At 47.3% G+C, this 26,017-nt stretch overlaps 1 protein-coding gene across 1 annotated transcript; it reads left to right on the forward strand.

The window, feature by feature from the left end:
- The first annotated feature begins 160 nt into the window (after nt 1–160).
- SREBF2 (sterol regulatory element binding transcription factor 2) lies at nt 161–25,841 on the forward strand. Its single transcript, XM_071551881.1, has 19 exons — nt 161–363; nt 4,676–5,065; nt 5,974–6,155; nt 7,310–7,450; nt 9,173–9,394; nt 10,513–10,627; nt 10,815–10,996; nt 11,780–11,972; nt 12,928–13,109; nt 13,780–14,053; nt 15,017–15,186; nt 15,402–15,570; nt 16,144–16,261; nt 17,772–17,881; nt 19,173–19,305; nt 19,815–19,983; nt 21,136–21,321; nt 22,212–22,323; nt 22,985–25,841. The coding sequence occupies exons 1-19, from the start codon at nt 282–284 to the stop codon at nt 23,203–23,205; spliced, it is 3,351 nt and encodes a 1,116-aa protein (XP_071407982.1). The 5' UTR covers nt 161–281; the 3' UTR covers nt 23,206–25,841.
- Nucleotides 25,842–26,017: the final 176 nt, after the last annotated feature.

Genomic DNA, 26,017 nt, shown 5'->3' on the forward strand with positions numbered 1-26,017 from the left:
GAATATTGGGATGCGGGGGCGTGGCCGCCCATGCTAATCGCAGCTGCTGATCGCTGACGCGCCATCACCCCACGCGCCGCCGCGGCCGCCGATTGGCCGGGCCCGACCTGGTCTCATTGACAACAAGCCGCGGGGGGCGCGCGCGCCGGGGCGCGGGGGCGGGGCCGGGGCCGGGACCGGCCCAAGATGGCGCGGGGTTGGCGGCGCCCGCCGGCAGCGGCAGCACCAGCACCAGCAGCAGCCTCCGCCTGAGCAGCCGGGGCGGCGGCGGGCCCTGCGCCATGGAGGGCGGCGAGCTGGCCGCCGAGAGCATGGAGACCCTGACCGAGTTGGGCGACGAGCTCACGCTGGGCGACATCGACGGTGGGCGCCGCGGGGGGCGGGGGTCGCGGGTGGAGGCGGCGCGCGTGGGCTCGGCACGCGCTGTGGGGGCAGCGCTCGTGTCTCCCCGCGTGTCGTGGGCTGCCGGTGCCGCCCCGGGGGCAGGAGGCGTGGGGGGGGGGGGGCTTCTTGGGTCGTGCTGCGTGGGCTGTCCCCCTCGAGTGCGGGGTGGGAGCGCGGGGTGGCGGCGCCGGCTTGGCCCCTCTGCGTGGGGTGCGCCTCCCACGCGGGACGGACCTCCCCCGCTTCGGGAGAGGCGGGTAGGGTGCGGGGCGCGTCCCGCCGGGCAGCGCTCGCCTGGCGCTGGCCCCGCGTGGCGTGGGTAGCCCACGGCCAGCCCTGCCCCGGGAACGCCCCCAGCGACCTCCGTGGGGCAGGCCAGGCAGGGACCGCGCGGAGCCGCCGTGGATGTGGGTCCGAGCCGCCGAGCCCAGCCTCCCACCCGGGGCCGCCGCGGAAAGGGTCGCAGGCAGGGATGGTCGCGTCCCTCTGCTCCTGCCGCACACCCGCGGGGCAAACGGCGCAGCCCACGTTCCACTCGTATTTCCTCGCGGATGTCTTAAAGTAGTGCTAAATGATGGCCGAAGCTGTGCCGCCACTAGTGGCCGTGGGAGGCCGAGCCTCCGAGCCCTCTTACACCGAAGTAGCTCTAGCCGCTTAAATTTCCCTTTTCCCCTGTCATCCTGAAACTTCAGCGCGTCGCTGGCACAGCTCAGACCCATGAGAAAATCGCCGTTTCCACCGAAGTGCAGCAGCACAACGCGCTTGTGTGTTACGCTATTTTATATGTATTTTTGGCGACACCAAGCAGCTCCTGAAAACCTGTTAAAAATGTCATTTCTCGGTGTGGTCTCTGCTGTAGGCTGGAGAAGGGTACTGGCTCAATTCACTGCTCTTCTGGGCTGTAATCCCGAACAGCTCAGTTTTGGGGCTGGGAGCGTCCAAAGCATCCTTGTTTAGCAGCTGGCAGATAAAATTGTACCAGTGCCTTAGGTTGCTAATTGACATCGATTTGCAGTGCAGCTTGGGCAAAATTTATACCTCTTTTTTCCTTTAACGTATGTAACAGAAGAATATATCTTATTAAAGTGCAAGGGGCTTAGTTATTGCTCATAAAGTTTGATGGTGCACATCGAAGGTGGTGTTTGCTCTTGTTTAAGCACCATGTGATGAGTTCTCATGTTCTGTACAGAAACTGAGACGAATTGAACCCAGAAATGGCTCTGAAGTGAGGTGTGCCCCGGGAGGTGTGATTCAGAGTGATGAGTAATGTAGGAAAAGGAGCTTCACTTTCCTCCCCAGCTCCAGGGGTGGATTTTCCTGGGGGAATGTGGGGGGGAGGTATGTGACAATCCTGCCTTTTTTGGTACTCCAACATGGATTTGTCTCAGGGTTTGAAATTTTGCAAGGATTTTCATTTGGGTTTTAAGTCATCTTGTTGGTGTCCCTCCCCCATTCAGGCTGAAGGACCCCTCAGTGCCTGTTATGTGAATTTTGATTTTCTGGGATAGATGCACTGACTGCTCTGGGATCTGTCAGCCCTCACTGGGATCATAGCAAGGGTGGTCAGGGGGTCCCAGTGCTGAGTCCAAAAGGTTCTGCCTCCTACCTCAGCACAAGCTCCTCCACCAACCATGGGTGCCTTCCTGCTGGCAGGACACTGCTGGCTAACACCAGAGCACGAGGTTTGAGTTGATCCTGGGTGCAAAGCTCATCAGGATTCAGGGCAGAGGGGTTGTTGCTGTTGAGGCTGGAATCTCCACTGCTTTCTGTTTCTCAGAGCACAGCATCTCCAGGAGTGTGAGCAAGAGCAGCCTGTGTGCTGGAGAGCTGAGCCACTGCCTGGGAGAGGCAGCTGAAGCCCAGCCCTTGCCTTTTTGCCAGGTATTTGGACCCTGGGCTAATGAAAGCAACAGAAGCCTTTGGTGGGCTTGGTTTCCTAATACCTTGTTGACATTTTTTAGCCTTGGGCTGGGCTGGGATAGTTTTCTGCAGTAACATGTCACTCTGCTTTAGGGGCCAAGTCTTCTTCAGCACAAAGGGTGTGGGTGCTCTGGTGACACTGGGTTTATCACTGATGGTTGATCCTCCAGAAGCACCCGAGGTTTCTTACAGTGAATGTAGACACTGATCTCTGGGTAGGTGAAGGTGTTTTAAATGGCAGAGGTTTAGATTTTGGGTGTTGGTCGTTTCTCTTACTTTGTATTTTTTGTGTATTGTTGCTAGGAAAGTCCTTGGGCTTTTTAAAAGTAGTGGGTTTGATCCCCTGGCAGCCTTAATTCTTCAAAATTAACTTGAAGACTTTTTCCATTTAGCCCAAGTTAAGTCTGTAATAAAGATGTTTAACTTGTGAGAACAGGAATAGTTTTCTTAATAAAATATTAAGTCGCCTGCATTGAACACAACATTCTTTAAAACTCAGTGGTTGAAATTTGGTTCTTGTGCTGAAATTTACTCTTCCAGAGCAAATCTCATCAGATTTATGTTTATCCCCCACTTGCAGTAGTGCTGTCTGACAGTGAAATAGCAGTACCATTAAATGAGGAGTTTGAGAAGTAGTTTGGATTATCAATTTTATCACGTTGAGGTTTATTTGGGGTGATCTTAACTGTAGTTGGTTGGAGGGTGAAGAGCTGTTCAACATCCATCTAGATGTTGTGCACAAGTGTTAATTTTGAAACAGGACTCCTTGCTCTGGTAATGTTTTGCAAAAGTCAACTGAGGCAATGCATAAAACCCCAAATGTTTCATTCATCTAGTGAAAAGTGGATACAAGAGTTTGGTCCAGCTGGTCCCTGAAGGTGGCTGCTGCCTCATGCCAGGAGACCTACGTGTCCCACTTAAGTGTGGGGTTATGAAAAGGTCAGGAGGATGTATCTCCTTCCAGGCTCCTCCATCCAACAGACTCAAGTTCTTAAGAGCAGTGGTCATGGTCAATGCTTAAATGTATGTCAGAGTGTGGAGGGATTGCTATTGGAAGAGTAATAGTATCATAGAAATATGTTGAAATGTGTGTTGAGGGAGCAAGGAGCTTGGAGGAGGATCCATCGCTTTGCTCTGTTTCAGACACTGGAGTGTCAGACAAATTAATTGGATAATGTGTGGGTGGCATTTTGGAGAAGCAAATTAATAGCCATCTTATTGTTGGATCAGTCTCCATAGGAACTTCTTGTGAAAAGTTTACTGCTTCAAACCCACTTCATAAACCACACAGCAACGTCCTTTGGCATCATGGATGAAAAAGGTCCTGGTATAAGGAGCCCTTTGTCACATTTTTTCCTATAAATCAGAAATCTATTTTCTGCTTCCTAAACCCATATTTATTATTTTGTTATAAACTGACTCTTAGGTTTGTGGGTCCCCTCCCTTTTTTTCCTACTTCCTGAAAAAAATAAGTAAAGCTTTCAGAAACAGTGGAAAAGCCATTGCAGTATGGGCAGATGCTGGATGGAGAAGAATGTCTGACTCCTCATGCCATTGCCTGCACACAGATCAGGGAAAGCATTCAGGTAGTTTAAGGTGCATAATTGGATTAAATTGGATTAGGTGGAGGGAAGAGGAAGCTCTGCTTATGAACAATGATCTCTTGGTTATGAAATTTTCTCCTCTGTGAGGAAGAGCTATAGCATTGTAGTAAAGCCTCTTGATGTGGGCTGATGACATGATAGAGAAGGTGGGATGGAGAGAATCTGCTGTGCAGTGATTCCAGGGAGAAAAGCAACAGAAAAAGTTATTCCGTTGTTTTAGACACATGCATGGATTTCTTCTGCTACAGTTTTATAAAGTGTTTTTTCCTTTATTTTTTTTTCCCAATTTCTTGTAGCCTTGTAATTAAAAGAAAGTTAAGATGAGTTCTTATCCTGTTTCTTCATTGTCCAGATTCTTAGTGGGGCAAGAGGGTGGCTGAATGGTTAATGCTGGAATTCTTGAGGTGCTTAGTTTTTTCCTTCTGCAGGGTTTAGACTGAAGGAGTGATGGAACAAGACTGTAATGTTTTAGATACATATTGGAGATAGTTTGAAGTTATAGTTTGTGCTTGGATCTTGTTGTCTGGGAAAGTGTTGTAGGAGAGTCCTACTTCTTCTCCCTGAACAGCTGTAGCAGTGCTGTGGTGCTGGCCACCTTTTGGTCACTCTCTTGAGGTGTCAGGTTAGTGTGAGTGTTCTCCCAAAGTTTTGAAGGACCCAGAGCTCCCCTCGGTGCACACACACCATCATTCCAATCCTGATGCAATGGTAGGTGTCAAAGTATGTGAGTGATAAAATAGTGCTGAACAAATTTTCTGTTTTTACAGAGATGCTGCAGTTTGTCAGTAACCAGGCAGGAGACTTTCCAGATCTGTTTTCGGATCCCTTGTGCAGCACCTTCCAGGGTAGCAGCAGCAGCAGTGGCAGCAGCAGTGGGACCCTGGAGCCGCAGCTACAGCGTCCGTACAGCCAGGTGCAGCTCCAAACCTTCCCACAGCCCCCTGCATCCCCCCAGCTCCAGAGCCTGCCAGTCAAAACAGCGCAGACAACACCTCCGGCGCCTTCACGCTCGGCCCCGCTCCTTCAGCCGCGGCCCTCGCTGCAGCCCCAGCTCCAGCAGCAGGCCGTCATGATCACGCCAACGTTCAGCTCTGCTCCCCAGACCAGGATCATCCAGCAGCCAGTCATCTACCAGAATGCAACCACAAGTTTCCAAGGTAGTGCTTGCCGTGCTAAGGCTACAGGTGTGCCTGCTGTACTCAAGATTTCAGGGTGTGCAGGCGATGGTGTGCCTAGCGCACTTGCACTAAATGGGATCAGTGTTCAAACACATCCTCAGTTGTGACAAGCCTGATGATACTTTTCTTGTGGAATATAAGACACTGTGGGATGTCCCTTCTCCTGCCTATGTGGCTTTGGAGTTGGAGAACATGAAAAATTGTCATAAATAAGATCCTAAGTGTTTTTGTGTGACCTCTTGTCATAGTTGTCATCTTGCTGTTCTCTCTTATGGCCTTATCCCCTGTGGCTCTCGGGAGGCTTGAGTAAAGTAAGTCTTAAAACATAGTTGGTGGCAACCCTGTTCTTCCACTGATGGGTTCAACTGGGCAGATCCAGTCTGTCCCACATGGCAATCTGGAATGAAGGCGCATTTTATCTACCAAACTCTCTAGCACAGTGCTTGCACTGAGCAGAGACACCTGTAAGGATATTTAACAATGACCAGATCTTCCATTGTGAATGCCAGTTGACTTGATCCTCTTTAGGAGGTCTTGATTCTTTACATGACAAATAGAATCCTTTGGTCCACCATGATCAGGGAGTGGGAAAGTGCAGGTTGGATGTACAGCATAGTGCCATTGAAGCAATGAGTTGACCAAAGGGCTTTGGCTTTATTTTCTTTTAACCGATCCTCTGCACCTCCTGGAAGGCTGCTATTCTAGGTGCAGTGTCCTCTTGCAGGAGGCACCAAAGGAGCTGGAAGCTTCCCGGCATATGGGATGTGTTAGATGAACGCTGCCTACAAGAATCTCTGGAAAGAAGAGGAGTGATACTAGGAGCATTTGCAGGCTCCAGAAGGGAGACCTGTCTCTGGACTATTTCTGACATCTCTTCTGCTTTTCAGTTCTCCAGCCTCAAGTCCAGAGCCTGGTGACATCCTCCCAGGTTCAGCCAGTTGCCATCCAGCAGCAAGTGCAGACTGTGCAGGCCCAGCGAGTGCTGACACAGGCTGCCAATGGCACCATCCAGACTTTAACGCCCGCCACGGTCCAGACAGTTGCTGCACCACAGGTTCAGCAAGTTCCAGTAAGTAAAAGTGTGGAACAATACAGGGATCCAATAGAAGAAGAAAGTGCTTTTGCAGGTCTGGTCTCCTGGCTTGCCAGGGGACAGGAGGTGAAACTTGTAGGGCTGGCAGTCCTGGCTAGGATTGCTTTTGCATAAACGTTTTTAAATATGAGAGTTATTTCTAGCCAGCGTGCCACAGAAGCATTTTACTTCATGCAGGAAAGTCCCTGTTGCAAGCTGTGATGTGACTTCAGGTAGCAGGCATTGTTCAGAAATTGTTTTCACTAAAACACTGGCTTAACTAAATGTGATCTAAAATAATTTTTGTAACTTGGTACTGTCAAACCGGATTGGTAACCTTACTTGAACAACCTTTCTTTGACTTTTGTCTACTTCTTTGCAAGTCCATCACCTCTACCACATGTATAAGAACTACTTGATACTGGAATGTGTTCTTCCAATTCTTCTGTCACTTTTTAAAATCTTTTAGCTGCTACAGTGCCATGTGATTTTTGTATTAAAACATAAGGAAGATTTTTTTCAGTCTTGTATGTCTTTGTATTAAATAAAAATGTTTGTCTACGGGATTCAGTATGACAGAGTTGCTCTGGCTCAGTTTGTACTGTGCCTTCTGTTCTGTTCTCTGAGAATCAGCAGAGTATTTGGAAGAAATAAGAACAATCTGGATTATGGTAAAATAATAGTTGATTTTGATCTGCTTAGTGTTTATGGTACAGATCCTTTTGGTGAAATTGTTGTGAGGAAGCAGTCTGCCAAAGCAGACTGTCCTAGCTGTGTTAGACTCTGAGTACTCAGCCAGTTAATGTAGAGAGCTAATTATAGGTGTAACTGGAGAGGGGAAGGCAGCTTTTCCATCAGCTCTTTTGTGTTTTTACATACTTGTTTACTTCTGATGACTGATGTGCTGGTGGTTCCTCTGCTCCCCTCCCTCCAGCACTGTCCAGACTGTCCCATTGTCAGAGTTTGCATTAGGGCTGACCAGAACCATCCAGGTGATGCAGAGCACAAGGAAAGAAATACTTGTCCTGCTCTTTTGCCATCCACTGAGCTGTAAAGTAATTACAACTCTCAGCGCTTTACCTCTGGCTACTGAGATCAGCAGGGAAATACATGCCTGCTCTCCCCTTTACCTGTAACTCTTTTCCACCTAGGTTCTGGTCCAACCTCAGATCATAAAAACAGATTCCCTTGTCCTGACAACCCTGAAAGCAGATGGTAATCCTGTTATGGCTGCAGTACAGAACCCAGCGTTGACAGCACTTACCGCTCCCATTCAGACCACAGCTCTGCAGGTACTGTATGGATGTTCTTCCTTCCCTCTTCTCACTGATGCCCTTTCCTGTTCCTGCGAGGAGGAGATCTGAGCTTTAGAATTCTGCAGTAGTGCAGACAGAAGGAGTTTTGAGGGCTGTTTTAGACGTGTCCACAGCGAGTAACACTGTTTCTGCCAAGGCCAAACACGCAGACTTTACTGCTTGGCAGTCTCCCATGGCCAGTAAGCAAAGACCAAGGGCACATTTCTGTTTACCTTTTTCTGATATTACAAGGAGAGGAACATGACCTAGAAACCCTGTCCAGTTTTTAACTTGAAACAGAAAGCTAACTTGCTCAGAGTACCAGTGGAACTTTATTTTGCCCCTCAGTAATGTGTATAGTAGTATATTGAATGTGACAATTAATTAAACTGCTGTTCAGAGGGCATTTGCTCTGGGGACTCATTGTAATCATTGGATATGGCAGTTGTGCTTCATGGCCTTCACTGTGAGAAACTTATGTCCCCAAAGAAACATTTATTACAATCTTGTATATTCTGAACAGATACCTCTGTACAAATATTTACTGGGGGAGGTAGACTTAGACTTAAATTTTGACTGCTTTTGCAATAGCATGATAGGCTTCTTACATACTTATTAGCAGCCAGGGTAAAACCTTCAGTTAACCTGCTTGCTTTTAGATGACATTTTCACACAAAGGGGAGGTTTACGTGGTTATGTCTATCTGAGACATGTTTGAACACATTGGAATTTGGTGGAAATGAGCCAAGGAAAGGTATAGCACTTAAATTCACTTATTTATCAAGTTCCTACTTGAAAGGAAATTAATTTCTGATATCCCAGTTAGAAGACTATTTCAGAGTTGAAATTGTTTCTGAAGTTGCTCATGGCTAGTTATCATTATGTTTGTCTTTTGGCAGAAATAACTCTTCCTCTCCATAGCCACTTCCTTGATCCTTGGTGTAGTTCAGAGAATACATCTACCTTTCTCAATCTTGCTTTGCTGGATTAAGCAGTCTAAACTTTCTTTTACTCCAACTGTCCTAGAAGCCTCTTTGTGCAACTGTGTTGATGGGATTCATCATACTCCATCTCTGAGTACACACTGTTTTGGTTTGGTGTAGATGGTTTGTCCTACATCAAGGTGTACAAGTTTGAGCTTTTTATGCCACTGTTTATCACTCATTGTCTTAGTTCCTCATCTCAAGGCATTTTTATAGCTTTTGCGTTTTTTCTTCTTCATTTAATCCAATTCAAATCAACTGCATTGCTCGAGCAAAGGTTGTTTTTTTTTGTAGTCAGGTACTTTCTAACATTGTCATTACTAGTTTGGAAGTAGCATAGCCTTTTGCTGTTTTAGTGACTTTATTTGTCCACAGAAAGGTGGATTTGGACACTTAGAGTGTAAGGATTGTAGGAACAAAGAGGAGTCTCAGTCTATTTCTCTTTTTATGAACAGAGCATAGTATTGGCAGAAGTGTTGATGTTCTTGGAGAAGAAAAAATATTCTTATTCCACAGTGACCAGTGTGGGAGCCAGAGTGACAGATTTTTCCTGTGTTGCTGTGCCAGTGCTTGTGCCAGCTAAGAAAGACAGAAGGAAATTGGCATCTCACATCTTTTCTGAGCTGTACAAACTTTTCCTGAGTCTTCTTTTGTGTACTCCTTTTTCTTTTGCCATCATAAACCTTACATAAGTTGGCTGATTGCTCTTGACACATGTTACATGTGGCCTTTGTAGACCCTTGTTGGGAGTAATGGGACCATTTTGACCACAATGCCGGTGATGGTGGGACAAGAAAAGGTGCCTATCAAACAAGTTCCTGGGGGTGTCAAGCAACCTGAACCACCTAAAGAAGGAGAGAGGAGAACAACTCACAACATCATTGAAAAGCGTTACCGGTCATCCATAAATGACAAAATCATTGAGCTGAAGGACCTTGTCATGGGCACAGATGCCAAGGTAAAGATAGGAGGATAAGAGCACATCTGGTATAATAAATACTTTGTCTTCAAAGGTGCTTGTTGCTCTACCAAATGAAGCATTGGGTACATGCAGCTGTTAGTAACATATACATGTATTGGAATAAGACCAGTGAGAAAGATTGTATAATTGTATTCAGGAGGGGTCACCTGTAAAATACTGATTTTACTATGCTGGTGGTACTGTATCTTGAAAACAAGCTGTATGTCATGTGTTCGTTCTTATGTTAGGTCTAACTTAAAATAGGTCCTCTGGGTAGGATATCCAAATGGATGTTTTGATAAGTGCTAAACCAGATCTTTCTTAATTTAGGTTTCCTTTTCCATGTGACTGCACCAGGGACGAGGGTTTACAGAGCTTTCCAATTTATTTCCTTTAGATACTGAGCAGTAAAAACTCCTGCTTGCTCAATTATTGAAAGTTTTCTTATGCCACCTATTAAGCGTTGCCCTATTTGCTTTGCCTCATACTGGTGGAGCAGGGAATAGTATTCTTGATACTTCTGTGATCTCTGTACAAATAAGTGCACTAGTGGAGTCACCTCCTGTTGCTGGGTGAAATTGGAAGCTTAATGTTTTTAAAAACATGGGTAATGTGCAGTGGCTTCGTGGTACATTCAGCTTGTGTTTACAAGATAAACTTGTCCACTGCTGCTGGAAGCAGGTATTTTCATGGGGGTGGCCAGGAGAGTGAGGCAAGGAGGGAACTACTTACCTCAGAATTAGGCAGTGAACAATGGTCAACAGACAACAGCTTCTTCTATTCCAGAAGAGAACCACTTCATTTACAAACTATGGTATTTTCAAAGGACTGTTTCTGGCTGAAACATAGGTGTGAACTCTGTTGTAATTTGGATGTTAATCTGTTTCCATTGTACTATTTTTCAAGGTCTTTGAGAGACCAGAGTGTTATGTATCTTTGTCTGATACCTTGTCCACAGAGCATGCCCCACTGTTAGTTCTTTGCAGCTGCTGACAGGTCCTTTGTGCCCTCTTCTATCACCACATGATACGAAGGGTTGTGCTACCCTACAAGCAGGAGTGACCCTTTGGTTCTCTTTATATAAACTGCTTTTTGTACATCTTAATTCTTTTCAGATGCACAAGTCTGGAGTCCTGAGAAAAGCCATTGACTATATTAAATACCTACAGCAGGCCAACCATAAGCTGAGACAGGAGAACATGGTTCTGAAGCTGGCTAACCAAAAAAACAGTAAGTTGTGTCTGCTTTGCTTAAGTGGGGAGGCAGTTATCATGAACCTGGGGTGTATCTTTCTTATTCTTGACAAAGTTTGCATTGATAGTGGCCAGTGTTACTCCAGGTGACAGAGCCAATCTCAGACATACTGACAGAGTTCAGGATGGAAAAAAACATACGTAAGGCACTCTCATTTTTGCAGAGCTCTTGAAGGGCATTGACCTAAGCAGTCTGGTTGACAACGATGTAGATCTGAAGATAGATGACTTCAACCAGAATTTGCTGCTGATGTCTCCTCCAGCCTCTGATTCAGGATCCCAGGCTGGATTCTCTCCCTATTCCATTGATTCAGAGCCAGGAAGCCCACTCCTTGATGATGCAAAGGTATTTATGACTTCTTTTGTGAAATTCAGGGCATCTACTTCAGGGATACATAAGGGCCAGAATTTAAGTTCTCCTCATTCTCAAGAGTGGAACCAGCAGACATCTAGCATGCAGACCTGTAGGGCTCAGAGATCCTTTGTAAGGATGAGGAAGGTGCACCTGTGTGTCTTACCTTTTCTTAAAAGATCCAGATTACTTCCTGAGTTGTATTACCTGAGCCTTACCTTAGCTGCTGGAAGAAATGTACTTATTCTTCAGCCCCTGTACAGTCTTTGTGAACTTAAAAGTGCTTGTTCATGACCCAGGTTGCCCATGGATTTGCAGGATATGTATGTCCAGTGAGTAAAGCAGGACAACTTGGACATGAGTGATGACATCAGCTCTGGTTAATGAGACCATAAGTAATCACAGTAACAGAAAGCTGTTAGCTATCTTTGGCTTACAAGTTTGTTTTGTGGATTTCACAGAAGAAATAGGTCTTCTGGGAGATCCTCAAAAAAGTAAGGGCAATAAAGTTTAATCCTAGCCTAAACCAAGGATCCAGTTAATACCTGAAATGACTAGAAGCAGGAGGAAGTTGAAAGCGTTCAAATATTTCAGCCTTATCCTACTAAGCTATGAAAAACTTCACTGGAGTTCTTGATGATCCTGAGCTCAAAAGCAAATTTTAACATCTGTTTCTCCTTATTCCCTACCCCTACCTTGACATAAACACTTTTTGTGCTACAGAATGTTAAGCAGTTTCTTTTCTCCTCTTTTCTCTCCATGCTTATTCCTTTGAAGGTTAAAGATGAGCCTGACTCTCCTCCTGTGGCGCTTGGTATGGTGGATCGCTCTCGAATACTCCTCTGTGCTCTCACATTCCTTTGCCTTTCCTTTAATCCACTGACATCCCTCCTGGACGGCCGAGGAACCCCAGAGTCTGACAGCTTGGTGCACCATGGCTCTGGCAGGAATGTGCTGACCATTGAGTCAGGTAATGAACTGGAATAGTTCGGGCCACAGAAAGTGTCCGGCCTTATGTGGCGTCCTTAAAGGCCACCTCCAGCTGTGATGGCTGCAGGTCACGAGATGGACAGTTGGTGTGGTTCAGTAGGATAGTTTTGTGTGTTCATGGAGTTTTATGACCTTTGTTTAATGGGTGGGAAGGGGTAGTAACTGCAGGGCTGGGTGCCAGAGGAAAGCCAGCTTGGGTCTGGTTCCAGTTCACAGCCACATCCAGTGTTTTTGCATAAAACCAGCCACGGCTCAGCATGGTGAGGTTGAGGTAGCACCCATTTGTAGCCCAGCAGCCTGGGCTTTTGGGATAGATCCTTTAATGTAGGTTAGAGTAAGGAACATCTTCCTGTCTTCACCAGTCTTTGAGGCATGTTCACATTGTACTTATTTTAAAGGTAACTGACTGATTTTTGTAACTTAATAATAAAGTGTTATTACACTGTTGCTGTGGGGTCTTGGCAACTGGATTGTTTGATACACTTAATCCATAAAATTCATGGTGAAGAGTACAATTTAGGGAAGGGCAGGTGATGCTGTAGGCATAGGGTCATTTTCCTGACTGGTTAATATGCTTTCTCAGTGTCACTTTGTAAATTTAATTAATATCAGAAAGTGATGCTGAAGTATTGAGTACCTGTGGGTGTATCTTACAGAAAAATCAGAAAACAACATACTCCAGGAATAAGTGCTGATTCCGGTTTTTTTTACATCAGTCTTGTGAAAATAACCATTTAGTTGGGAATGTTGTGGCTTGGAGTTTGAGTGAAGAGCTGTTGATACAGGTGTTTCCTGATTGAAATGCAGTCTTTGCAAAAGCTGATTAAGCACGTGACAGGCGTAGCAGCACATCTTCTGGGTCTGTGCTCATTTTGTTGCAAAGGTTTCAGTGTCCAGATTAGCTCTTAACTTTCCTTTTGGGATGTCCATTGTAGATACAGCTGGTTGGTTTGGTTGGATGATGCCCACGCTAATCCTGTGGCTTGTGAATGGAGTGATTGTACTGAGTGTGTTCATAAAGCTCCTTGTGCATGGAGAACCAGTGACCCGGCTGCACTCAAGGTCGTCAGTCACGTTCTGGAGGCATCGCAAGCAAGCAGACCTGGATCTGGCACGGGTAAAGCTGTCTTACTGTTTTGCATTGAATGCATCTTTTAGATGGGATTGTGGATAAGTGTTGCCTAATGAGGCAGAGGCTTGGCAATTGGAAGAGCATAGTATTCCTTGAGTGGACCATTTTGTCTGATTTCAGAGAAGCTGATTGCTGTCCTCACTCAACCTAAGTTAGCGAGGCATAGATGCCAGCATTGGAAGAGGCTCCTAACTTCTCTCCTTGTTCCTAACTACTGCATCTTCTGTCAGTTTTTGGCAGCAGTATCTTAGGTTTTGTCTAGAATCTGGCCTTTTTGTCCAGAATCCGTGTCTGTCTGCTGTCCTCCAGCCTCTTGGAAGTCCTCTCCATTGTTGAGGCAACATTTGGCTTTTGATATGGGGACCCTGAAACTTCCATGTTGTTTGAGAAGGCAAGAAGCTCCTTTCACTTACTGCCAATGTGTCTCACAGGCAGTGCAGGATCAGAACCATGTGTGGAAGGGTATGTCCAGGGCCAGATTTCAAGCTGGTATAAATGGCCAGTATGTTTTCTGGTTCTGTGATGACGTTCATCTGCTAAAGATCTTGTTCTGGCTTGCATGTCAGTTTGTCTTGCTCACATTGCTGAGGAGGTCCCAAAGTGTCTCTGTAATGGTGATTTTTGTTGCCGAACTTTTTGCTGTGTTTATTTGCAGGGCGATTTTGCTGCAGCTGCGTCAAACCTGCAGACTTGCCTGTCGGTCCTCGGCCGAGCACTGCCAGCTTCCCGCCTAGACTTGGCCTGCAGCCTGTCCTGGAATGTGATCCGCTACAGCCTACAGAAGCTGGCGCTGGTGCGGTGGCTGCTGAAGAGGACTTCTCATCAGTGGCGAGCAAGGGAGGCCACTGCAGGCTTTGAGGATGAGGCCAAGACCAGCGCTCGGGATGCAGCTCTAGCATATCACAAGCTCCATCAGCTCCACATAACAGGTAGGAGCAGAGGTCTCAGGTCTGCTGTCCAGTTTTGCTGAATGAGGAGACTCAGAGCTGATCCTGGGGGATACAGGGAGAGCACTACAGCCTCTGTCCTCTGGAAGGGCTGCTCTTGGAAATTAGCTTGACAAATTTCAGGAGCCACTTACTAAAATGGGGCAGAGTCATGCAATGAAAGAACTCTGTAAGAACATCTGAAGCAACACCAGTGTGTCCAGTTACATGTCCCTGAGTCTGCAGAGCCGATTGAGAGTTTCCCAAGCAGCAGTTGATTGAGACCAGTCCCTTTTTGCTGCTTATCTTGTTTCATCACTGTCACTTGCGAACATAAGGTGAAAACAGTGGCTGAGGTTAATTGCTGGAAGAATTTACATTTCTGAAACTGTGTAGAGTTTAGATTGCCATTTGGTGTTGATGTGATGGATTTGGTGTGTGCTCATAAACTGAGGAAGTGCTTGAGTGTTCCTTGCAAATTGTTGTTTTTGCTGTTTCTTTGGCAAAGCAGTTTGCAATGTCAGTAGGCTCCTAACAGATTAAAAATCCAAGCTAACTTCCTTCTGCCTAGTCATGCTGTGTGAATTGTCACCATGCCACCAGGGCATATACTTGTCCTCAAATATTATCTGTGTAGGTACAGAGGGTTGCAAAGGAGTTCAGTTTTAAGGTAGTGATGAATACAGTGAGCTAAAATTTGCTGATTTTATCCTAATGGGCTTAGCTATGCAGAGCTTTCTTGTGGAAGTGAGGCTGTGGATGCCAACATTAATATCTGTGGAGGGAAGACTCGGGTATGATTGTTCTATTGTCTGAATACAAAGTTGGCATATGATGTTATAAGCTTCTCATGTCAACGGGTTCTTGTTGTTTCTTCAGGATAATAGTCCTACAAATTATGGTAGTATTTAGTAGCTGGTACTACTGGTTAAAAGTTAACACTTTTTTCTCCTTTTCCTGGTTCAGGTAAACTTCCCTCCAGCTCAGCTTACTCAGGCTTGCACATGGCCTTGTGTGCTGTGAATCTGGCCGAGTGTGCAGAAGAAAAGATCCCACCCAGCACAATGGCAGAAATCCACCTGACGGCTGCGGTTGGTTTGAAAACCCGCTGTGGAGGCAAGCTTGGCTTCCTAGCGGTGAGTTTGCTTCTCTTTTCTTTCATCACACCTCCAAGAAGAGCTCTAGGAAAGCCGGGAAGCTGGCATTGCTGTAGCTCAGGGCATTTGCTATCAGTACAATTATAATATGACCTGCAATTATGATAGGAGCTGTAATCATGATATGATCTTTGTCCTTGGTGGTGTCCTCTTCCCTGCATGCTGTTCTCAGTCTTTGTCTATTCTTTCTCCAGAGTTACTTTCTAAGCCAGGCTCAAAGCCTGTGCAGCTCAGAGCGCAGTGCCATTCCTGACTCGTTGCGTTGGCTGTGCCACCCCCTGGGACAGAAATTTTTTGTAGAGCGAAGCTGGACGGTGAAGTCTGCTGCAAAGGAGAGCCTGTACTGCACCCAGAGGAATCCTGGTGAGAGACACTTATGTCTCAAGTGTGTGGCTTCCCAGTACTTTGAGCCTGGCAGTCTCTCCACTCTCTTTTATCTGGGACAAAAGCAAATGTTGTGTTTGAGAATGTGCTCTTGTATGTCAACCCTGCTTGTGGTTTTGGTGGGCAAGAGATTTGAAGCTGAGATGTCTCCTCAGCATGCAGGACCTGACTTATTTCCCTTTGTATACTGCACTGTGTTGTCCTGCTTGTCTCTATATGCTGGAACACAACCTGGACATGGCCCCAAATGTCTGGACAGTGACCTTGGAGTGACCCAGCTTTATCCCCCCTCAGAGCAGGTCCCCACTATTTAGCTGAGTGGCTGCAGTGCCAGAGGGATGTTTGGCTAAAGGCTGCAGCTTTATAAGTGGATTAAAGCAATAAAAAGGCCCTGAAAACTTCCTCTTTAGAAATCATTGCATTAATTACTCAGGAATTTCCCTCTACTGCTCTTTGTCTTGCTCCTACATTTTGATTCTTCTTTTTGGTTGTATTGAAAGAGGTGTCTGTGACCATATGCAAATGAAATGGTTTGGTTTTATCCTTCTCTAGCGGATCCTATTGCACAAGTCCATCAGGCATTCTGTGAGAACCTGCTAGAGCGAGCAGTGGATTCACTCGTGAAGCCTCAGACTAGGAAAGAGGTAGCAGGACAAGAGGAGGAGGAGTCGTAAGTATATGGGCCACACTGGGGACTGCTGGCCACAGCAGCAGGCTCTGAGGCAAAGTGCTCTGGGACAAACTGTGTGGTTAGTCCTTTTTAAAGGCTTGCAATGACAGTGTAAGTCTGACCATCACAACTTATTACAAGAGTGAGCTCTGCCTCTTTGTATCAAAACGTCTGAAGTCAGAGAGAACCCAGGGTGTTGCAGGGATTTTTGGTGTTAACTGGCATAGTACTGATGGATTCCTCAACTGGATGGATGGTGCTTTCTCTGTTGTGACAAAGTTTAATGTTCAAGAGCACTATTAGTGTGCACCTACCTCTTCTGTAGACCAGGATGTATGTCCAGGGTTTTCAGAGCATGAATGTCTGGCATGTCAGGTAGTGAACCCACCAGCTTTGCTGCTTTATGCAAGAGTTTTCCTGGCTGAAGTGCCATATCTACCAGCAGTGAATAATCAAACAGATGTGTGGCAAGAGGAGGAAAGATGATGGCTGAAATTGTCATTGCTCTAAGCTCTGAGACCAAATGAAAGGAGACAGTAGGTGGGAAACAGAGCAGCATTTTGTAGTACTGAACCATGCCCAACTTCCTCTTGGACTCCACAGGAAGCAGAACCCCACCCTTTGCTAGTAATTCAGCACTATTTCTAGCTGCTCTCCAGATATGCTGGTGCCAGGCAAGTGCTATGTAAATATATGGGAAGCTCTGTAAGGATCCTGTCCCCAGAAAGTGTGGATAAAAAGCCTCAGATGGGAAGATAACCCAGTTTCCCCAACTGTAGGGAAAATACTGCGTGTTTAGGTTTGGAGTTTTTTTCAGTTTAATGTCTGTTTTCTAGTAGAGTGTGAGCAGCAGTTTGGTGCACTTGCTGGCACAATACAAATGCTTGTGATCCAGTGCTGCTGTTGAAGAGAGAAGGTAGCAGTATTTGTTAAAGTGGTGTGGATTGTCAGTATACTTGTGAGAATTCTCTCCCTTCATGGGAAGGATTAGCTTTAGTAATACAGCAAGCCTTTTTGTCCCTCTCTGGGGGTGGGAGCTTAAGATCTTCATCTGTAGCCTGTCCCAGGAAATTAGGTTGTTGCTGTATATGCTGGTTTCTCTGAACAATGCTATGAACATGTCACTTCCAGTCATACATATTTGCATATATGCAAAAAGTCACAGTAGTGTAGTTTTGCCTCTTTTGGAGACAGTAGTTGAAAAGGAGCCTGTAATCAACTTGTAACATATGTCTGTGGTTGAGGTGAGATTCTTGGGGTTGAATCTAGTCCTGCACTGGTCTCCTTTCAAGGGGAGGTGTGAGGCTGCTCCTCACGGAGCACTGCTCTGTGCACTTCCACTTACAGGGTGGGCTCTTCAGTCCAGCAGTGTTGTGTTACTTGTAGAGCTTGAACTTTTTGTGGGCTTAATGGGGCAGCATTGTTTAAATATGCCTTGTGACTAGTGAGTAATTCCTTGGTATCTCCTGTTTGACAGCATAACTAAGATCTGCCTTGCTTCTTGTTTCAGTGAATTCTCAGGTGCCATGGAGTACCTGAAATTGCTCAACTCTTTCTTGGACTCGATGGGAAGTGGAGCCCCGCCCTTTGCCAACAATTCTGTACTCAAGTCTGCCCTGGGTAAGTCTGGCAGAACTGAAGGTCTCCCAGCTGCAGGATCTATTGCTGATATGAGCTCTTTGTCCCTACCCCTTAAGCTTGGGCAAGGAGAAATGCAGTCTTTAGAGTGAGGCTTGATTACATACACTCAGACTGGAAGAAGGTGATTAAGGCGGCTTGTAAATTTGTCTGTGTGATGTAATGCTGCATGCCCAGGTGGGACTGCTGTTACTTGTATTGTTGGGCAATATTTTAATTCCAAGCTGAACCCTGAGCCCTCACCAGAGAGCTTGCTCCTGACAATGCAAAGTGAGAGGAAGGGTGGAGCATATAAACAAGTAAAGCAGCATTGCAGTTGAGGTACAGGAAGGATTTTTTTCCACTTAATTACCTATTGAACCAGGTTGCCCTCACTTTCACAGTGGCTGGTGTATTTCACAGGTGTATTTCTCAGTCTCCAGAGACCTGCAGCCCCTGCTGTAGGCAAACTCTGGGCATATTTTGGGAGGTGCTTGGTCTGGTCCCATGGTGCATATTTAATGAGACAACAAGGGCTGTAGAATTCCTCTGAGCCATGTGCTCATCTGGGCTGGTAGCAGGCTGTTGGAGTATTTGTCTTGCTTGGTGTTGGTACAGACAGCACCTGGCAGCTCACTGGGATGCTGGTGCAGCTTTAGACACAGACTAATTGTGCTGTACCTAAAATGCGCAGAGCAAACATACAAGGAAAACTAGATAATTCTTTTTTTAGGGATTATTTTTGGTATAAAGGGAAGTCTACATTTGGATCAATATTGTCATGGAATAGAAAAGCAGGTCAGAGTAGCAGAGCATATGTCTTTTGGCCCTGAGTAGGCTTTGGAAAGTTTTTGAGGGGATGTTAAATGATGGAGGAAATTATATAGGGAACCTGATTCATTGTCTTGATGCTGATTAGTGCCAAAATGTGGCATACATAAGTGGAGTTGTTATTTTGGGGCAGTGAGTGGATATCATTGTCAGGAAGGAAGTCAACAGATTTTCTAGAGAAGTTGACAGGGTAAGTTCTTGTTGACAAGATACAAATGTGCCATCCAGAACTCTGCTTGCAGTCAGGTATAGGGTGTTTGCCTGCTGCCAAGTTCCCTGGTGTTCCTGCAGCACATTTCAGTATTCATATAGATAGCTGTGTTCCCATGGGATCAGTTAGGGCTCGTTAGCATCAATCCCAGGAGAAGGCATTGGCAAGGGTACGTGGTACCTGCCTGCTACTCCAGGAGGGACGGAGCTGAGTGTCCTCTCCTGAGCTGCAGCTTGTGACTGTGTTTTGCAGGTCCTGACGTGGTGTGCCGATGGTGGTCAGCAGCGGTGGCTATGGCAATCAGTTGGCTCAGAGGGGATGATGCAGCTGTGAGGTCACATTTTGCAGAGGTGGAACGCATGCCGAAATTCCTGGAGATGTCAGAGTGCGTAGGCCTTGTATGCTTTCCAAACTACTGCTCCTTCTAAACAGGGATGACTCCTTCTACTGCTGTCCTGTAGGATTACACCTACCTGTGCTCTGGAGTTGCACGTTGCTTGTGCTCTGCGAGTGCCAATGTGCTCGGCAGTTTGTGTGTAGGTCAAGGCATATTAGAGATATGGACTGGAAGTGTCAAGAGTTGCTTCTTTCGGGATGTCTTTTGTTTTTTTCTAACTGCACAACCTTTCCCACCTTCTAAAATCAAACAAAACTAACATGCTGATGGAAAGGCTGGTGTCACCATCTCTGTTCTTTTGCACTAAAGCATCTTTGCCAGCTTCATCTCTTCTGTCACATTTCTCTGTACAGTCTTTGTAGATGAGGAACCATTGCCATCTTTTTTCTGTCTAAGGAATGATGATATCTCTGCTCTTGAAGATGGAAGAGTGATAGCTGATGTTGTGGCAGCATAACGTGGTGTACTGCTTGAAAGCAACATGCTTTCTCTTTCAGGAATGCCCTGGTGAAAGCCACCTTCCATGTGTGTAAAGCCATGCAGGCCTCGCTGTCTGGGAAGGCTGATGGACAGCAGAACTCACTGGGTCACTGTGAGAGAGCCAGCAGTCACTTATGGAATAGCCTCAACATGAGCAGCGGCATCTCCAGCACTGTCCTCAACAATGTAAGAGCTATAAGCCCTGGGATAACACATAATCTGTCATGGTTGTAAGATTGGTCTTGCTGCAGGTGTGCCACTTGCCCTTTGTGTCTGTTCTCCATCCATCCTGTGTATCATGGGAGTAGAGGGGAAACTTCTTCTCTTTCCTCACAGGGGGTATTGACATTGTTCTGCTGTATGGGGGAGCAGAGCTGCGAGTATAATGCCATTTCCCTGGGCATGGTCTCTGCTCTTGCTCCTCTTGTGCCAGTAGCTGTCACCCCTTCTTGGTGCCTTGACCAGTTTAAATTTAGCCCAGGATAGATGGCAAGTATCCATCTCTGTCCTTCAGGTCAAGTTGCTGACACCGTAAAGCAGGACCTCACTAAGATGAATCTGCTGTGTTTCAGGCAGCATTTAACGAGTGAACCCTCTGCAACAAAAGTGCAACTGCTGTGTTACTTGAGTTTGTGTGGGGCTTGTTTCTCTTCTTTCCAGGATTACTAAAGCTGGAGCTTTGCTCTGTGGCATATGGGACGTGTTTCTGGTCCCCTCCGTTGCTCCTGGGTGGCAGCTGTAGTGCATTGTAGTTGCATTGCATGTTGTGGCATTGACTGTGCAATGTTTCTGCAGTGCAGTACAGAGGCACTCTCTGTTCGGCAGCACAGGCAGAGCCCTCGCAGAGCCGTGAGCGGTGCTAGGGGGCAGCAGCAGATGGGAAAAGGGGTTTGGGCCGCCACTGTGGGCTGTGCCAAGACTGCCTGTTTTCTCTGCAGGTAGCAAGGCTGTGTTTGCTGTTTCCCATAGTTAGCATTGCCATTTGGGCAGGAAAGCCTTTGCAGAAGGCTGGGTTCCTGTGGGATCAGTTTGGACTCATTAGCATTGATCCCAGCAGAAGGTGTTGTCAAGAGCATCTGACATTGGTGCAATATCCCCTTGGCACATATTGTTTTGTCCTCTCGGTCAAGATATGCTGCTTGGGCAAAAGGCAAGGTCTTGCTCCCTTCAGTGGATTGTGGTGGGCTGAAGTGGTGGGGAAGGCTGGGGAGCCTCCCAGGTGGGCAAGAGATGCTGTGGCTACCTTCCCCTGGGGCATGTCAGCAGCCACATAGTTTGTTCCTTATCTGATGGTATGTGTTACTAAGTTCGTGTGCCTGGGCACCCTGGCTCTTGCAGATGATTCAGCTGCTGGCCTGTGACTTGCTGCTCTCTCTCCGCACCAGCCTGTGGCAGAAGCAGGCGAATGCCAGCCAGGCACTGGGTGAGACCTACCACGCCTCGGCGCCTGAGCTGACAGGCTTCCAGCGCGACCTCGGCAGCCTGCGCAAGCTGGCCCACAGCTTCAGACCCGCCTACCGCAAGGTGACGCCTCTCTTGCTTGCTCTGGTTTAACTAGGCCCTTCCCAGGAGTTAATGGGAAGCTGTGGAAACATAAGGGGTGTATGTGGGCTTGAGTGGTTTGGATGCTCGGGGTGGGATGCCCTGCCACTCTGCCACCAGCAGCCTGCATACTTTCCCCTGACGCTTGATGAGGGAGGTTCCTGTGGGCGTTCAGTGCGTGTGGGGAAGCGTCTGCTTTAGGTTCTACATAGAACACCATCAGCATGTGTATATTGCCAAACAAATACCATGGCATCCTGTCCCTTAAGTGGCTTCACACTGGGTCTGTCTGTCTGGGAAGTGTGGAAGTAGCCTTCCTCAGCCATGCTCTGCTGAGTAGCTGGAGGGTCAGATGCCTTCTGCATCTGTAGAGCCCCAGCTGCTTCTGTAGGGATTTTTTGCCTTCTGTTCAGTTTTTCTACTGTAAAGCCTCAGTAGAAGAAGTATAGTCTAATACTTGGACAAGAGCATTGTCCTGGTATTGCCCAGACTCCAGATGTTAAAGTTTGATGCTGCTATTAAATCCCTGCATTAGCAGCCTGGGATGAGACCCCTTCCTGGTGCCATAGTGCCTGGATTTGCTCTCTCATTTTTCCACCCTGTTCCCTACTCTTCATCCTCCCCCTTCCCAAGCCACTCACAGGTGTCAGATCTCTTTATTTTTCCCCTCCTTCCCCTATTTACTGTTTCCCTGACCTTCAAATTCCCTCGAGACAGGTGGAAACATGAGGTAGGAGTGTGGAAGTGGGTCTCTGTTGTTGAGGAGTCAGTGCTTTGTGCCCGAAATGTGTTGGCTGAGGAATCACACATTCAGCCACAGTGTCGCCTCTGTTCAACCCACCTCTCATATTCCATCCTGCCTTCCCTTCCAGGTCTTCCTCCATGAGGCCACTGTGCGCCTGATGGCAGGTGCCAGCCCTACCCGCACCCACCAGCTGCTGGAGCACAGCTTGAGGCGACGCACACCCCAGAGCAGCAAGCAAGGTCAGCCCAAGGGCTTGGGCAACAACCCACTGCCTTTGGGGCTGGGAGGGGGCAGCATGTGGGCAAGGTGTGGGGGCAAAGATGCAACCTGCATTGTCTTCTCCTGTGTCAGGATAATGAGCTGCCATCAGCCTGTGGCTCAAGGCAATGCTTCTGCCATGCTCTATACAAGCTGGCTAACGTCAGCCGCTAGCCTTTGGGCTGGAGCTGTTGGTGAACAGACTAGAAAACATTTGCCTTTGTGCAGCTACATATGCACAAAACTTGGCAATCTGGGGTTCGGGTCAGTCAGTGCAAAGGCAGAAGCTGAGAATCCTAAAGGGAAGACCCAAAGATGTGGTGCTGGTTATAAAATCCCTTGCAGAAGTGTAAGGGGAACGGGGAAACATGCATGCCAGTGCTAGGATGAGCCCTAGGAAGTGAAGTGAAAGGAGCTGTCTGTAGATATGACTGACAGTCTCTACCTGACTCCAGCTCAGACTATTAGCCTAAAGGAGCTCCTTGGAGGTCTTCAGAATGGCCCTCACTCTTTGCTCAGCTGGTGGATGCCAGCCAGAGATGCCTGTGCTCACTGGTCCCAGTTGAGGGCCTGCATGGTGGGGTTTTGTCATGCAGGTGGTTGCTCTGTTGTGAGCTTTCCCTCTCTCCTGTTTGCACACAGGTGAACTGGACACATTGCCGGGCCAAAGGGAGAGAGCCACGGCCATCCTGTTGGCCTGCCGTCATCTGCCCCTCTCCTTCCTCTCCTCACCAGGCCAGCGAGCTGTCCTGCTGGCCGAGGCTGCCCGCACCCTGGAGAAAGTGGGGGACAAGTGCTCTTGCAATGACTGCCAGCAAATGATTGTCAAGCTGAGTGGGGGCACAGCCATTGCTGCTTCCTAATGCTGTCACGGGGCCACCGTGTGCAAAGGCAGCCTGGTTGACCATCAGCCTGGACTTCCCTTCTGGAGCTTAAAAAAAGTGCTAGGTTAGGGCTGTGCTGGTGGGATCATGATGGGGTGGGAAAGGGAGGGGTTTGGTTTTATTTTTTTCTAAACTTGCCCCAGGTTTAGCTTTATTAGCTTCCTTGCTTGTTCTCAGGCACTGCATCAGAAATCTGTCTAGTTGTGGTTTTTGTCACCGTGCCTGGGACTGTTGGGAAGCACTGTCCTGACACAGATTCTCCATTCCTGCTTGGGGGAGCAGCTCACAAGCCCACAGGCATAGAGAAATGGCACATGCCGTGTCTGTCCTCAGGGGTATTTTGTTCCCTTCCCAAGCACCTCTATAGAAAGAAGTCTTTGGGGAGGGCAAAGGATCTTCTCAAGCCTTGTCCCACAGGGCTGCTGGGGCCTGAGGCTGTTCCCAAAAGAGAGGGGAAGGCACCAGCTTTTCTTGAGTTGTGCGTCAGGAAACTGAAGCCCCTTAGACCCAGCTTACCTAGGTGCTCTGGGAGTATCGCTTGGGGCCAGTACTGCCCAGCAAATTTACAGTTTTTATACACAATTTTTATAGGAGTGTTTGTGGCTTTACAAAAACATAGGGAACAATGCAGCAGATTTTTCTTCCTCTCTGCTTCATGCGTCTTTTCCTGTGATAGCTGCCTCCAGTTTTTGACAAGGAGTGATTTGTAGCAGCCTAAAACAAGCAGAGCCTGGTAGATTGCCTTGGCATTCCTGGTCATCCGGTGCTGGGTGGCAGCAGAGGTGGACGTGCCGTGCCCTGTTATTGGCGTGAAGGGTGAATGCTTCTCTGGTGCCTTTTCATTGATGCAGAAGCAAGTTTTAGAAACAATTCTTTATTTTACTCAACTCCCAGTCCCAGAATTTGTCTTCAGGTGTTTCTCCTTACCTTTTCCAAAAGCTCAAAAGCTCCTGCAGGATCTGGGAAGCAGTGGTTCAGGGTGCAAGTCTCCCAATGTCATTACCATTGCTATTCCGAGCAGTTTGACTTGCAGGTGTTGAATTGCCTGTGACTTTCCAAGAGGGGGAGGCAGATTTGGGACAGGGAGGGAACGGTTTGCCCTCTTTATCTCTGCCTTCCTGTTGCATCTCTCCAAAGAAGTGCAAAGTGGTTGCCCTCTCACACATGCAAATGTGAAAACCAGCCTTCGGCAAGCAGGCATTGCTGTTTCTCCCTGTGTATGGTCGGTGTATTCTCCATGTTGGCAGCTAGTTAGATACACGTAGCAGTCCAAACCCATCCTGTCCCAGTCAGGCCTGTACTGCCCAGGTCCTGCAAAATCAGAACTCAGATTGTTTTGCAAGAAGCTTTTGCGTGTATCCAGCTTTTGCAGAGGGGCATGAGAGCTTGCGCTCCTTCAAAATGAGGGGAAAAAAGATAGGAGCTTGTGGTTTCACTTTGCACATGGTTATTTGGTATCTGTGAGGGGCATTCTATGTGCTATGGGAGTTGAACACAGGTAATGCTAGTCCCGGAGTTGCCTGACTTCAAGAAAATGAAAATGGGCCAGAAGAAATGTGTCTCCCAGCAAAGCCTGTTCCCAGTGATCATGGTCCACAGCTGCGGACAAAAGTGCAGGGACCAGCAGATGTTTCCCTCCCTCCCCCACTTTATTTGAGGAATAGCTGGGAGACACTCAGCTGCAGTGGCCAGTAGCCTGAGCTTGTCCTACTGGCAGGCAGGGGGGGTGGGTCCCTTACTTCCCAGAGTCGGCAGTTGGAGGGATCTCATTGTTGAGGGAAAGAGATTGCTCTCAGAAGTATCTTTGATCAGTGTAGGGGACGCTCTTGATGGCAGCAACTTTGGCTTTCAGCAGATATCCTAAGTGTGCAGAAGAGCTCTTGGGTTCATACCTGTTTTGATTGCCCATTCGCAAGTTCCCTAGCTTATCAGTGATTGTAGTTTGGGAAGTGGATTGCCTCACTCTGATTTTTGTCCAGTGGCTCTCACGCTGCCCTCCTGGTCACCATTTTTTCCTAAAATACAGAAACTTCTTCCCTGTGGAAACCTCTGAGTTATGTTGCATTTCTCTTGGTCTGCATGCAACATGTGGGAAGTTTTGTGCTGCAGTAAAATGGGAAGTAAGGCTTTGGGAAGGCAGTGATGCTGAAGTGTCACTTTGTCACTAACGGTGGTCTGAGCCTGGGAGAATGGGCTGCAGGGAGTACTGGCTGGGCCAGGAGCTGGGAGACTGCTGGGCTGAAACCCTGGCAGCAAATAGCATGATCCACAGAGAGTCCTAGCATGGCTGATACTTCTCTACCCCCTCCAGGGTGCTGGATCTTTGCCCTGTTTTTTCTACACTGTTTATAAATTTGCTGCCCATCTGTCCCTACAACCTTTTTTATATGTGTGTATATATACGGTAACTTTTTTGTTTGTGGGTAGGAGGAAATTGTTCTATGGATTATGTGAAGAAAGTCTATTTATCCACATGGAGTTGAGAGTAGGGATGCTTTGTGATACAAGATGCAACTGGTGGTGGGAAGGTTCCCCAGGAACATATCTGTTGTCTGAAAACCCTGTTCCAGGGCTCCTGAGAATCTGTTACCTAATAAAGACGAACGTTACCACCACCTCCCACCTGCCCTCTTTCTCTTAGCCCTCGTCATCCCACCCAGCAGCTGCTCTTAAGCAGGGGTGAGCTTGAAGTGTCCTTTAGAGACATAAAACCTTGCAGGCACCTCAGGAAGCTGTCAGTCCTGTCTGAATAACCTGGAGAGCAGAGCTGTACAGCTTGCAACAAAAGATG

Source organism: Pithys albifrons, chromosome 3 (assembly GCF_047495875.1).
Source record: "Pithys albifrons albifrons isolate INPA30051 chromosome 3, PitAlb_v1, whole genome shotgun sequence".
Classification (NCBI taxonomy): domain Eukaryota; kingdom Metazoa; phylum Chordata; class Aves; order Passeriformes; family Thamnophilidae; genus Pithys; species Pithys albifrons.